Source organism: Eucalyptus grandis, chromosome 1, assembly GCF_016545825.1.
Source record: "Eucalyptus grandis isolate ANBG69807.140 chromosome 1, ASM1654582v1, whole genome shotgun sequence".
In the NCBI taxonomy this organism is placed as follows: Eukaryota; Viridiplantae; Streptophyta; class Magnoliopsida; order Myrtales; family Myrtaceae; genus Eucalyptus; species Eucalyptus grandis.
Window position 1 is genome coordinate 21,400,600 of NC_052612.1, and position 13,184 is coordinate 21,413,783.

Consider the following 13,184-nt stretch of genomic DNA (forward strand, 5'->3'; position numbering starts at 1 on the left):
TTTTGCTTTGAAGATTTGGAGACATTATTTTCAGAAGGAGTTGAACATGAAACAACATCGTTGGATGGTAATTTTGAAGGACTACGATTGTAATGTTTTGTATCACCCTGGGAAGGCAAATAAGGTCCCGACGCTTTCAGTTAGAAGTCTTGAGTTGCATAGATGATGGTCAAGGAATGGGTTTTACTCGAGAGAGCTCGAGATTCGGTTTTCAAATTTGAGGCACCTTTCACATCTCATGGCCATCCTCAGAATTGAGCCGGATGTTCAGATCAGAATCAAGGCACTTCAGCTGACAGACCCAAATGTTTAGAAGATTCTATAAGAGGACACTGATAAGAGAAAATCTAACTTTAAGATCTCTAAGGATGGAACACTGAGATTCCGAAGACGATTGTGTGTACCCAATGATACGGAGCTTAGAGAGGAGATTTTATTAGAAGTTTATTGTAGCAGTTACAGCATTCATCTTAGCAGTACAAAGATGTATTAAAATCTACATCAATACTACTGGTGGTTTGGTATGAAGGCGGATATCGCCAATCTTGTCGCTAAGTGTCTAACGTGTCAGCAAGTGAAGGCATAAAATTGTAAGCCGGGAGGACTTCTACAACCTCTCGAGATCCCACAGTGGAAATGGGAGCACATCATGATGGACTTTGTGACAGGCTTATCGAGGAGTCAGAGATGTAATGATTCCATTTGGGTAGTGGTCGATAGACTGATGAAGTCGGCTCACTTCATCGTAGTACGGAAGGACCTTGATTTGGATAGGCACGTAGAGTTGTATGTGCGTTAGATAGTTTGTTTGTATGAAGTGCTGGTGACGATAACTTTAGACTGAGACCTGAGATTCACAGTTGCTTTTTGGAAAAGTTTGTAGGCTGCTTTAGGAACAAAACTGCAGTACAATACAGCATATTATTCTCAAACGGAATAGTCTGAGAGGACGATTCAAATCCTCAAAGACATGCTGCAAGCTTGCATGTTGGATTTCAAAGGAAGTTGGGAGGAATAGCTTCACCTTGTTGAGTTTGCCTACAATAACAGTTACTAACAGAGCATTCAAATAGCTCCTTTCGAAGTGTTGTATGGTAGAGCGGGAAGAACGCCCGTGTGTTGAGATGAAGTCGAGGAGAGAAAGATTACGGGCTCAGAATTGGTTCAATAGTCAATGGATGTAGTTGTAGTAATCAGGGATAGGCTAAAGATCGCTTAGAGCCGCTAGAAAAGCTACGTAGATAAGCGTTAGAGACCATTGGAATTCCAAGTTGTTGTTCACGTTTTCCTAAAGGTGTTATCGATGAGGGGTACTTCGCGTTTTGGCAAGAAGGGAAAACTGAGTTCAAGGTACGTAGGTCTCTTTGAGATTCTAGAGAGAAATGGGATCTTAGCTTTTCGTCTTGCATTGCCGCCAAGATTGGCACAAGTACACTATATCTTTCGCGTGTCAATGTTGAGGAGGTATGAGCCTGACTCGACCACGTGCTTAATTTTGAGGAATTAGACGTAAACGACAAAGTGTCGTACATGAAAAGCCTAGTTCAGATTGTGGATTGAAAAGAACAAATTCTACGTACTAAGATGATCCCGTTGATTAAAGTGGTCTGGCAACACCACAATACTGAAGGAACAACTTGGGAGAGTGAAGAGTCGATGGGACGATTGTACCCCCACTTTTTTGTTTAAAGATAGGTTTAAATTTCGAGGACAAAATTTTTATAAGAGGGGAAGAGTTGTGATATCCTGAATTTCAGGTTCTACTTTCGATTGATTGAGTTTGGCTTTTCATCGTCGCGTTTATAGTCCTTTTTTTCCTGAGCTGGTCATTTATGGGATAACTAGTCTATCATGTGAAGCCGTTAAGGGATTTAACGTAATAGACTTGAGAATTCGAATATGAATTGATTGCTCGACCGTGCTAATTTGCAAGGGTCTTTACGGCACATACCGGTTAGAGATAGAAGATAGGTCGACTCGATAGAACCATGTGATTAAGTATGTGTGATTCCATTTAATTGCACAATTCTTATCGATCGGCACTAGATTGATTTTTCTGTCGTTTTCGTACCTAGTGTCCACATTTGTAATCTCGAGATTTCCATGATGATCGAGAGTCGCCAATGTGTCATAGATACACTTTATGGCTTGAAAACAATTGATCACAGGTCAAAAGCGTTAAAAATTCCTAAAAACTACTACCAAATAGATTAGGACGCGCTAAAATCACGCTAGATTGAAATTAACCATGAATTGGAGTCCGAATTCAGAAATTGAAAGTTCTGCCATGTCACAATTCATTTTAGGAGCGTCGACTTATCCTCCGAATATTTTTCTGCAAACTGAGATTTTCGACGAAACGTCCAAAGTACGGTTATTTTGGATCAGGAAAGTTCGAGGACTGCTTTTGATTTCATTTTTGGGATTCAAGTTGGACTATTTGGTGAGGAAAAATGTTGATTCGGATGATGACACCTTGGTTGGATTTATGGATATCAAATTGAGTCCAATTGGATAAGAATTGAAGGGGAATTGAATGAATTTGATGTGCAATTATCCAAAATTCGTAGCCCCTTGGTCCTTAACCTTTTGGACCACCTCCTTGGCTTCCTAAGGACGCTTTGTGGTCTACAAATGGCTGTGAAAGCCAGCCAAGCCAAGGTGGGACCTCTCAAAGGGAACAAAGGGATAGAAAGAAGCTTGGAGGGACCCTTAAAGCTAGAGCTATCCCCTTTCTTCCTCCTTCAACTCTACTTTCTCCATTTTCAGACCCTTGAAGCTCCAAAAAATTATAGAGAACCTGAGCTTAGCCCTTCCCCTTGCCCGTCGCGCGCCGCCTAGGCCATCGGAGCTACCATCGACCTCTGTTCCCCCCTGTTTTCTCCTTCTTCTAGTTTTTGCTTCAGCTGACCTTTCTCCAAAAACCCGTGTTAAAAGTTATTTTCCCGTGAGAATCAACCTCCGTGCCACCCACCACCATGTCTAGGAGGTCCAAACCATATGGGAGCACTTCACTGTTTGCCGAACGGAGCCGCTGGCCGACCTGTCCGCTGGCCAAAAGTTGCTGCTTGCCAAACCACCTGGAGTCCGCTTGGAGTGCACTGTTTTGCATTTTCAGTGTGGTTCCTCCCATTCTGACCCTTCCTCCGCCCATCCCAACCACCAACAAGTCCCCTTTGACCCCCAAGTGCTACCGATTGCCGGCCACCCACTTGCCGAAGCTTCAATCAGCCCTTCCTCATCATTTAGCCACTAGTTTCTCCTCTTGCAGTCCTTGGAGCAGAAACCGAAGCCAGCAAGAACTATCAGTCTTTGAGGCCTGTTTTAGGTCCTTTCCAGGCCTTGTTTGGTGTCGCCACTAGGAGGATTGTCGCCCTCCTCCGCATCGTTGTCACCGTGGACTCATCGGAATGCTAATCTGATGAGTTTACTCACTAAACTCTGCTTAGGGGTGATTAGATTAGTCTAATGATGGTTTAGGTGGTTAGATTATCTTAGTTAATTGTTAATTAGATTAGATGAATGATTAGTTTAGTGAATGGATTAATTACTCTAATCATGCAATTAGATTAGTGTAAGCATGATTAGGCTTTTAATTAATTATTTTATTTATTTAAAATAAATATTATTTAATATTATTTAATATTATTTAATTAAATTATTTTATATTTATATTAATTAAATTTTCAGAATTTAATTAATTAATATTTTCCGAAAATTATGCTAGAATAGCCGATCGTTAGAATTTCGCATTGATCGTAGTCGTGTGGTCAGTTTGTACAAATTGATTGTTAAATGGTGAAATTGAATGATGTTGGTGAAGTTTTGGTATTTAACTCGAAAATACCGGATGTCGGGTTGTGACACCCAATGTGGTTTTTAAGTACGATAGAAGCTTGTGTGAGTATTGTTGAATTGATAGCTTGTGTGAGTGATATTGAATTGCATGCTTGTGTGAGCCCAATTGTATGACAATTTGTGTGAGCCTAATGGAATGTTAGCTTATGTGAGCAATGATCTCAATGATCTATGTCAGCTTGTGTGAGCATTGTTAGAATTCAGCTTGCGTGAGTAATATTGTATCTTAGCTTGTGTGAGCATGGATTGATGATTGGATTGATTGAATTGATGGACCAATGTGTGTCGGTAGTTCATGCTTGTGCGAGCAATGATTGCATATGCTTGTGCGAGCAATGATTGCATATGAATTGTACTGACATGCATGAAGGGACTAAGGCATAGATTGTGCATAGATTGGCTCTAGGTGTATTTCCTTCCTAGTCGGAGTTTAAGGGGTAAACTTGCTGAGACATTGTCTCACTCCATCGTGGGCTCAACATTTTAAGGTCCTTAGATGTCAGTGGTGGAGGACTCGAAGCTCCGGAGTTTGTGGAGGAGGAGATTGAAAAATCGGCGAACGTGTCGAACTAGTGGGCCATAGGATAGTCCCCTTTTTGTTGAGCCGATATTTTTGTAAACAACCTAGTATTGTATATAAACTTGTGTGTTTATAAAATGCTTGTTTTGGTTGTGAATTGTTGCAAACTTTTCTAACCCAAGTTAATGGTTGTCAGGGGTTTTGTTCGCTTCCGCGTGCATAATAAAATGAATGGGTCCGCGATGCGTCTTAGGACATCGCAAATTTATCGACCACCGAGGGATGGGCACGCGCTCGAGGATCGAGGCGTGACATGTCGCATGCCATTGTTTATGATGCATGAAACATGTGCATAATTTATTGGTCATTTTTATAATATGAGAAGGCTTGTGTATGAGTTAATTATCATAAATTTTGACATGAGAGGCATGTGAACATTTTAGATGACATTATTTAAGGAGCCATGTTAAGAACTTTGAGGTTGTTGTATGACACATGTGAATTTTTGATGCTATTAAACGTGACTTGTGAAGCACGTCTGAATTTTTAATATCTTTAATTGGCACATATAGAATTGTTATGAGTATGTCATGTTCCATAGGTTCTAGATAGAGAGAGTAATCTAGATGGCTAAGGATTCCCTTTCTTATATATATATATAATTAAAGCAAAGCAAATGCTTTATTATTGATCTACCATCGACATGTTGGGGTCAAGCATTTGTAAGGTTCCGATGCAAGGCATTTGCCTATACGAGATTTAGGTTATTTACTTATTGAGAGTTCAACTCATTCATTGTTGTTTAAACTTTTTCAGGCCAATAGGTATGAATCCTCTGCTTGCTCGTTTCATGTGATTTTGGGGTCCCCATGACTATGGAGGTTACAGTGTTGGACGTGTTTAGGGAGGATATTGCATTCCGAAGGATCACTACTACTATTTTGGTGGATGAGGGCTACAACGATCTCATGCTTCATAGCTACTGAGTTTGGTACGCATGGTTTGATGGGGATCTCTTCGGGCCCCTCCATAGGTTCTATGGACCGCCTAGACCAAATGAGGATGATGGTCCGCCCAATAGCCCAGTAGGTGATGCCTAGATAGTTGGTCCTTGTAGGGGAGTTTCTTTTTGGTTAGTATTTCGCTAGAGAAGATAGACTCCACTTAAAGCTTGTGAACCCATCTCCTTATATCTTTTTGTGGGATGAAAATTAGAATGGCCCCAAAGAGGTTAGCTTGTGAAGCATATATAAGTTGTATAGTGTATGTGTGTTTCCTTATGATCCAGTGTAGTTGTTTTTTGGGTGCTGAGTTGCACGCTTTCGCATGTGCTTAATTGAAGATTAAAACCAATGGGATAGCAAAGCTTCCTGAGACGTTGCAAATTAATCCCCTAGCAGATGTTGAGTTTCTGTGGCGAGGGAAGATTTGGGATGTGACAAATTTAATTCCACTTTATTTGTCAAGTTCCTTGAGATCACCTATTCGCCTCTTCTAAGTGATCCTTGTCACGCCCTGATTCTCAAGTGCGTGCCCATCCCTTAGTAGTCGATAAAATTTTGCGACTTCCCAGGATGAGTCGCCGACCCTTTCATTTCATTGCACATGCAAAAACGAATAACAAATCTCCTGACAGTAACCATATCGGGATAGAAAAGTAGGACATCAGATTTTCAAACAAAACATGCTTTTAAATACACACCGAGTCAAATACAAAAGTCTACAGTTACAAGACTTCAAAAGACTGACTCTCAAAAGGAACTATTCTATCTGACCTACACTTTAGATCACCTCAGCTCGGCTCTAGGCCTTCCACCCTACGGTCCTGAAAAATGAAGCCCACGATGGGGTGAGATATGAATCTCAGCGAGTTCACACTCTAAACCTCGATTAGGAGGGTAATACGCCTAAGACGTCTTAATCGCACAATCACACAATCACAGAGGCTTACTTTGGTCTCAGTTTCTTCTTGTAGTTCAGCACAGTTCTTATCACAACCGTGTGTATATAACAAATTCACACACCAATTTGGAATGTCCAAACCAATCATTACTCACACGAGTAAGAATTACAATTTAATCACTGCTCACACAAGTAAAATCTACCGATACACATCAAAGCAATAATTGCAATTAAATCATCAAGTTGATCAAATCACTGGTTAATCGAACTAGTCGATTTCATGTCATCCAGACTATTTATAAGTCAAGCCAATTAGTAATGGCTACCGACTCCAATCACGTCCATCAAGAATTTAGATTGAATCATCGATCAATCAACTCAATCGATTATATGTCAACCAGACCATTTCTTGGTCATCTCAATCACTCAATCACAATGCTGAATTACGGCTCAACGAGCATGGCCTACTAAATCTTTGGTGGTAATGCTGAATTACAGCTCAACGGGCACAACCTACTAAATCTTTGGCGGTAATATTGAATTAAGGCTCAGCAGGCACAACCGATTTCAAGTTCAGTGGTAATGCTGAATTACAGCTTAGCGAGCACAACCTAGATTACATGATAATGCTGAATTACGGCTCAGCGAGCACAACTGATTCCAAGTTCGGTGGTTTTCTTAATCTAACCCACAACATCACACGATCATCAAGCATAAACTCTAGGCACATCACAAACCAACCGGCATAGAGCAATCCATCTCACAACCTCACACATAAGTTCTCAGCATGCCACCAGTCCACCACATCATTAAATACACCTTATTTAGCAAGCACAATGTCAAGATCAACCGCAAAACCATAACCGATCCTAATTGGCAGAAACCGGACCACTCACACGTCTCTAAGTCTAATTCCAGAAACCTACCTGAATGAACTTAGAAAATTCTCAAATTTGAATATGTTATAGAGTACACATAAACAAACATTTTTTTTTTATGAAGACACCTTAACCCAGATCCTTCTAGATTCGGCCCGATAAATCGCTCAATTCAGCACAAAAAATTGGGTCAGTTTCCAGAAAGTCTATTTTTCGAAATTAGTTTGGTTCGAGGTCCAAAACATGTCCGTTTGATTTGAAATTTGAGTATGTTAACCTACAAGATGTGAAAATTAACTTTTATGAAAAAAAACCATTTTGAAATTCGAAATCTAAGAGTTAATAAAAACCCATAGAATTCTAAAAAGTCACCAGTTCTAAAGAAATTGAAGCTCTGTTTGTAAATGACGGAGCTGATATCTCATTCTTTTAAGTCTCTAAAAATATTGAGAAAAATATTTGTTGTAGCTGAGGATATCTAAAACATTTCTCAAGAAGACATTAAGTTTGAATTATTCATTTAAAATTGGGGTTATTCTACTTCATTTTTATTTACTTATTTTTTAAATTATTTTTCCTCTCTTTTCTATTTCTTTCTTAGTCCCTTCCATCATTCCTTCATAAAGTTTTTATTAAATAATAAATTATAATAATAATAATTTGTATAAATATATATACTATTGTATAAATATATATACTATATAACTATAAATATATATACAAATACATATGATAAAGCGGAAAGAAATTCAAATATATTAAAAACAGAAATAGATAAAAAATGATAATTGTCCATTAGTTCTTTTGAATTTCTCTTTTTATTTATTAGAATCCAAGTATTACTTTATATTTAATAATTATTTTAATTTTTCTAACTAAAGAAATTTGTTATTCAAGAGAAATAATTTTACGTCATGGATATATAATAAATCTTATTCATCTTTATTCTATCCCATGAGATGATTTTATTCGAACTATTTCCTTTTATATCCAATCTAATTTTATTTTTCTTAGATAGGAACCCAATATGAGATATGATAAATTTTATTCAATCTCGACTTTTGTCTTGTCTATCAAACCTAGTCAAAAGATTTGAGACTGGTTTGGAAATCCTCAATAGTGGGCTAATGAGCTGCAATCTCTCTTTGGGTCCGTGGGCCTTCATAAAATGTGGGGAATAGTCGGACACATACTCATTTCGGTAAGTACATGTTGACTCCCCGGAAACATAGTCTTCAGTAAGTACATCTTTGTCCTTGAGAAATTGCGTCCCGCATGAGGAACTGATGCAGGATAATAGAAGCGAGATAAAAGGAAAGAAATATTGAAAGACTTTTATCTTATTATTATTATTATTATTATTATTATTATTATTATTATTATTATTATTATTATTATTATTATTATTATTATTTTCTTTTATGATCAGGGCACGAGCTCAGAAATCTAACTCTTAATCATATCAATAAACTACCAGAAATCCCAGGCTAAACAGTGTATCTGCAATGTTGACGGCTTGCCTGATAAAAGACAAAATATGCGAGTAACCAGAAACCAATAGGAATTATGTAATATATCAAATCGGAAAGACCTAGAATAACAATTCCACACCCAATTGTTTACTTAAGTAAATAGTGCTTTTTTTGTTTTTCCGCAAAATTTTTGAAATATTATCCAAATTATGATTTTTTAAAAGATCTGTATGTGAACTTACGTTGTAATATTTGTGCACTTTTCAAGTGTTTATGATGAAAAAAAAGTCAAAGTGATGCATCAAAAGATTAAAATTACACAGATTTATCTAGATACTAAAGGCGCGAATGATAATCATTATATTTTTGGGAACAGCTTTTGGTTAGGAATATATTTTTCTATTTCTATTTCCTAAATCAATTTCTCAGCATTTGATTGTGTTTAATAATGATACAAAATTTTTGTTTTAGGAACATAAATTCATTTGATTACAACATAAAATCTTGGCCTCCCTCCTTGATAATGCCGCTGCCCTCTGCCAGACCCGCCCGCTCCTAAAGCACGTTATTCTCGTCTACCCCGCCGCATAACTGGGCGGTCTCAAAGTGGCAAATCTTGGCTTGGAACGATGGCTTCGTCACCATGATGCTGTTGCTCTAGAAGTAGAATAGTTATTATATGCGTCTTAATAAAGTTAAAGTAATAAGTTCATTCTTTGAGGGGCATGGTGTCATTATAATCTTAGGTTCAATCTCGACACTTCATGTGCTCATCAGGAACTGTATAAATTGGCTCTGGTGGTGTTCTAGTTATTGATATGCTACTCTTACCTCTAATGGTACAAATGACGTAATAGTATGGGACGAGTCAAAATCCGAATGGGCGGTCTTGATATTGATTTTTTTTTCTCTATAGATTGTAATAAAAGAAATGAAACTTTGTGCAAATGACATAATAGTGTGGGACGAGTCAAAATCCGAATGGACGGTCTTGATATTTAATTATTTATTTATTTTTGTTTGTAATAAAAGGAACGAAACTTTGTGCCATTGCTTAATTGAAGGTACGTAAATGCACCTCAGTAGGCTTTATGAGGAAAAACTTAAGAGCATGATGTAAGAAAATCATCGATCCAACATAATTAAAAACATTCGATCCAAGATCGTATAGAGATTTAGAACACCTAAATAACAATTTGATAAACAAACACTTGATGAAGTTAAATCACACACCACCCGTCACATTATGAAAGTTGGCTGTGCCCGAAGTTGCTACATTAATTGCAAGGAGGGGGATGCCAATGACATGGTTAGTGACTTGATGAAATAGTAGCAAGGTAGTTGTATTGGAAGGTGTGGTTGGATCACCTCATTTTCTGGAAGAGTTAATGTTTGTTGGACATTTAGGTTTGATATTGCTTTACACCCGAAAAGAGGCGAGTTACATTGGGTTCAACTTGGAGACGAAAATATTGTTTAATTTATAGAATAAGTTGATAAAATCCCGTTTAGATATCCCCATGCCCCTCCTGAATTGCGATATGGGAGCAAAAAAGGAAAAGAGAGGGATGTGGTTTTGCTCCCTTCTGACGTAGCGGACCCAGTGGGAGCTTGGACGATGGGCTATTATAGCTCAATGGCAGAGAACGCTCCAAATAATTGCGTTGCCATGCCTGAGCTGCGAGGTCTCTCAGCCACATGAATAATTCAATATATGGATTCTATTAATTTGGTTTGTGCTCTATTCCTTTTTATTAGATCTTCCTTTCCAATCTAGGACAAGTGTGTTGGGAGTGGAGAGGAGACCTTAGCCTTATAAAGGTATCCACCATAAGTCAGTGTTAGAACGTAAGGACTCCACCAAATTGTCGAGCCACATTTTTCCCGGACGGAGTTATGGAATGGCCAGTATAATTTGATCGTGTGATCGTATTCCGACTATCAAGTCTTGTTTCATATTAAAGTTATCTGCTTTACAATGGCCTTCTATTTTTTCAAAGTGGACCGCTATAAAATTTCTGATACATCATCCTCAATTACTACCATCAAGTCTTTTTCCAAGATGGTCAGTCTCCGTGTCCACACTAATGCGAGAAACTTATCAGAAATTTGCAACTTAGCAAATGGCAGAATCCTGTTCTTTAAAGAAATTTCCTACGGAATACGAATATTGCAATCAAAACAAAGAATTCTTTTAAAACAATTCGGATCTTCATTTTACTAGGCTAAAACCACCTGTATAAGCCTTTTCCTTTGTGGTAAGGCTCTATTTTCTTTTCTCATCACTCTTCATCTCGAGCTACTGCATACTTGACTATAGAATTTCTCCTCATGGATCAACACTTCGGAAGATCGCTTGGAGGCGGTAGCAGCGACTCGTTTGGGCCTTTCCCATTGTCCACCAAGAAGGCCATCTTGAGTCCCCAGGTTGTGTGAATTTCCAGATGACAATGCATGAACCAAACGCCTGCAAAAATTTTCAACAACAGAGTCCTGAAAAGCTTGCAGAGCAGTTAAAATTATAGTATAGATTGGAGAGTAAATGAGAATAGTCGATAAACTAGAATTGTACCGGGATTATCTGCTCTGAATCTGATTGCAACCCAACCCCCAGACGGTACTCCTATTGTGTTCCTCTCAACAGGATCGACAAGATTGAAGTTCTTCTGATCCACTTTTGGATTATAATTTCCTAGTCCCTTCCCGACAGCGAAGAAATTGAACCCATGAAGATGAATTGGGTGGTTCTCCGGGGCGATGATCCCAGTATCTTGTAACACGAGCTGGACTGTTGAGTTATAACGCAACCGGTACACCTTTGTCCCACTCGTGGTCCGCAAATTTGTTGGCGGTGACCCTGTGTAGTTAAAAGTGGTCGGCGGGTTACCGGGGAAATCGCTTGTGAAGACGCCACTTATGTTGAAGAAATGTGCTTGGAGAAGGGCTGTCGTCGGCATCACAAACGTCACGTTGTTCATGCTTGCCACGACTCTGCTTCCGTTGCCAGCCTTGCACGAAGGGCAAGGGTTGATTCCTAGTCCAACCGTGAAAAGGAGGTTGTGATCAACGGTAAGCGGGACTTTGGCAGGGTATATCTTCGAGTTGAGGCTTCGGAGAGAGTTAATGAAATTGTTGGCCACCGCGGTGGCGTTTTGTGGGGGAGTCTTGGTGAGGGTCGTGGAAGTCGCGGCGAGCGTGCCAGAGTAGTGTAATGTGGCAGTTGCGGTCACGTTGTCCACGGTGATCGGGGAGTCCATAAAAGGGGAGGCTGCGACCAAGTACTTGCCTGAGCTTTGGTCAGCGGAGATGAGGGCGTTGGTGGTTTGGCCAGGCGCGATCACAATCGTGTCGGTCTTGAAAGGCTTGACGTAGGTGGCATCAACCTCCACGATGGTCAGCTGGTGCCCGGCGATCTTGAAGAAGAGCTCCTCATTGAGTGCAGCATTGACGATTCGAAGCATGTATCTCTTGCCACTCTCGACAGGCAATGTAAATCCACCTTACATCAGAGACAAAGATGGTCAGCATCTACTCAGTGAAACATTAAATTAAACTATTTCATGAAAACGTGACATCAAGATTCAGATGATGTTTTCATGGCAATGTTTGTCGATGGATTGTTACCCTGGGAAGGGCAATTGGAAATTGGCCCTGGATGGCCATTGATCGTGTGAGCATCGGAGACATTTGGTGCCAATCCGGACTTGATGGCTTGCTTGATCACAGCTTCTGTATCAGATTTCCACCATTCGCCTGATTCACAAAACCCAGAATGGTTCAGAGCTTCTACTAGTATATGCTGTCAAACAAGCGAAGTAGATTGGAAGTGAAATCGAGCATACCCAGTACGACAACAACTTCCTTGTGGGGTTTAGGGAAAGGGTATGGAACACCGCGCTTGGGCAAGATGACAATGGCTCCGTGCAGGGTTGCCCTGAGCCAGAGTATGTGCGCATGCCAAAGGAGGGTGCCCCGTTGGCCCGTGATGGTGAAATTGTACACATAGCTTTGGCCTGGCTGAATTGGGCATTGGGTGATGTATGCCGGCCCGTCGGCCCACCCCGACCTCAGCTGCCGAATACCATGCCTAACCGCATATACACCAAAATTAATGTGCGATTTCCTAAAGATAGTAGTTTAATTTAGAGCTCGGTTGAGCTTACCAATGGATGGTGACATTGTATTTGACACGGTTGGAGACCCTCACGAGCACGGTGTCGTCTTCCCTAGCGTAGAGAGTGGGTCCCGGGAACATCCCATTCACGGTCACGATGGGCTTGCTCGAACACAGCCTCGTCGTATTCTTCATTACCACCTGCCAATTAGAGGAATAAACACATATCAGTACACGGGCTACCGTCCTTGCAAGCAAGTTTTACAGAGGAATACTTCATTCCATTGTGTCATTACTTACATTGAATGTGTAGTTCCGAACTCTGCCCTGGACCACAGCCGGAGTGATGCACGCAACGAGAACAAGGATTTGAAGCCAAGAGTCCATCTCTTGCAGTACGAAATCTTTTTAGCTTAATTCGAAGCAAGCTTTGTTCCGGT

At 39.9% G+C, this 13,184-nt stretch overlaps 1 protein-coding gene across 1 annotated transcript; it reads right to left on the reverse strand.

Annotated features, from left to right (window-relative positions):
* Nucleotides 1-10,619: 10,619 nt before the first annotated feature.
* LOC104433133 (laccase-4) lies at nt 10,620-13,184 on the reverse strand. The gene is made up of 6 exons (XM_010045788.3): nt 13,045-13,184; nt 12,794-12,945; nt 12,473-12,717; nt 12,255-12,383; nt 11,203-12,129; nt 10,620-11,097 (listed from the first exon to the last, which is right to left on the reverse strand). The coding sequence occupies exons 1-6, from the start codon at nt 13,129-13,131 to the stop codon at nt 10,967-10,969; spliced, it is 1,671 nt and encodes a 556-aa protein (XP_010044090.2). The 5' UTR covers nt 13,132-13,184; the 3' UTR covers nt 10,620-10,966.

Excerpts from the sequence above, each read along its gene's own strand:
- LOC104433133 (XM_010045788.3), bottom strand. The coding sequence starts at position 13,131 with ATGGACTCTTGGCTTCAAATCCTTGTTCTCGTTGCGTGCATCACTCCG. Across the intron at positions 12,384-12,472 it reads GGAAGTTGTTGTCGTACTGG|GCGAATGGTGGAAATCTGAT; the intron begins GTATGCTCGATT and ends TTTGTGAATCAG. Across the intron at positions 11,098-11,202 it reads ATTCAGAGCAGATAATCCCG|GCGTTTGGTTCATGCATTGT; the intron begins GTACAATTCTAG and ends AAATTTTTGCAG.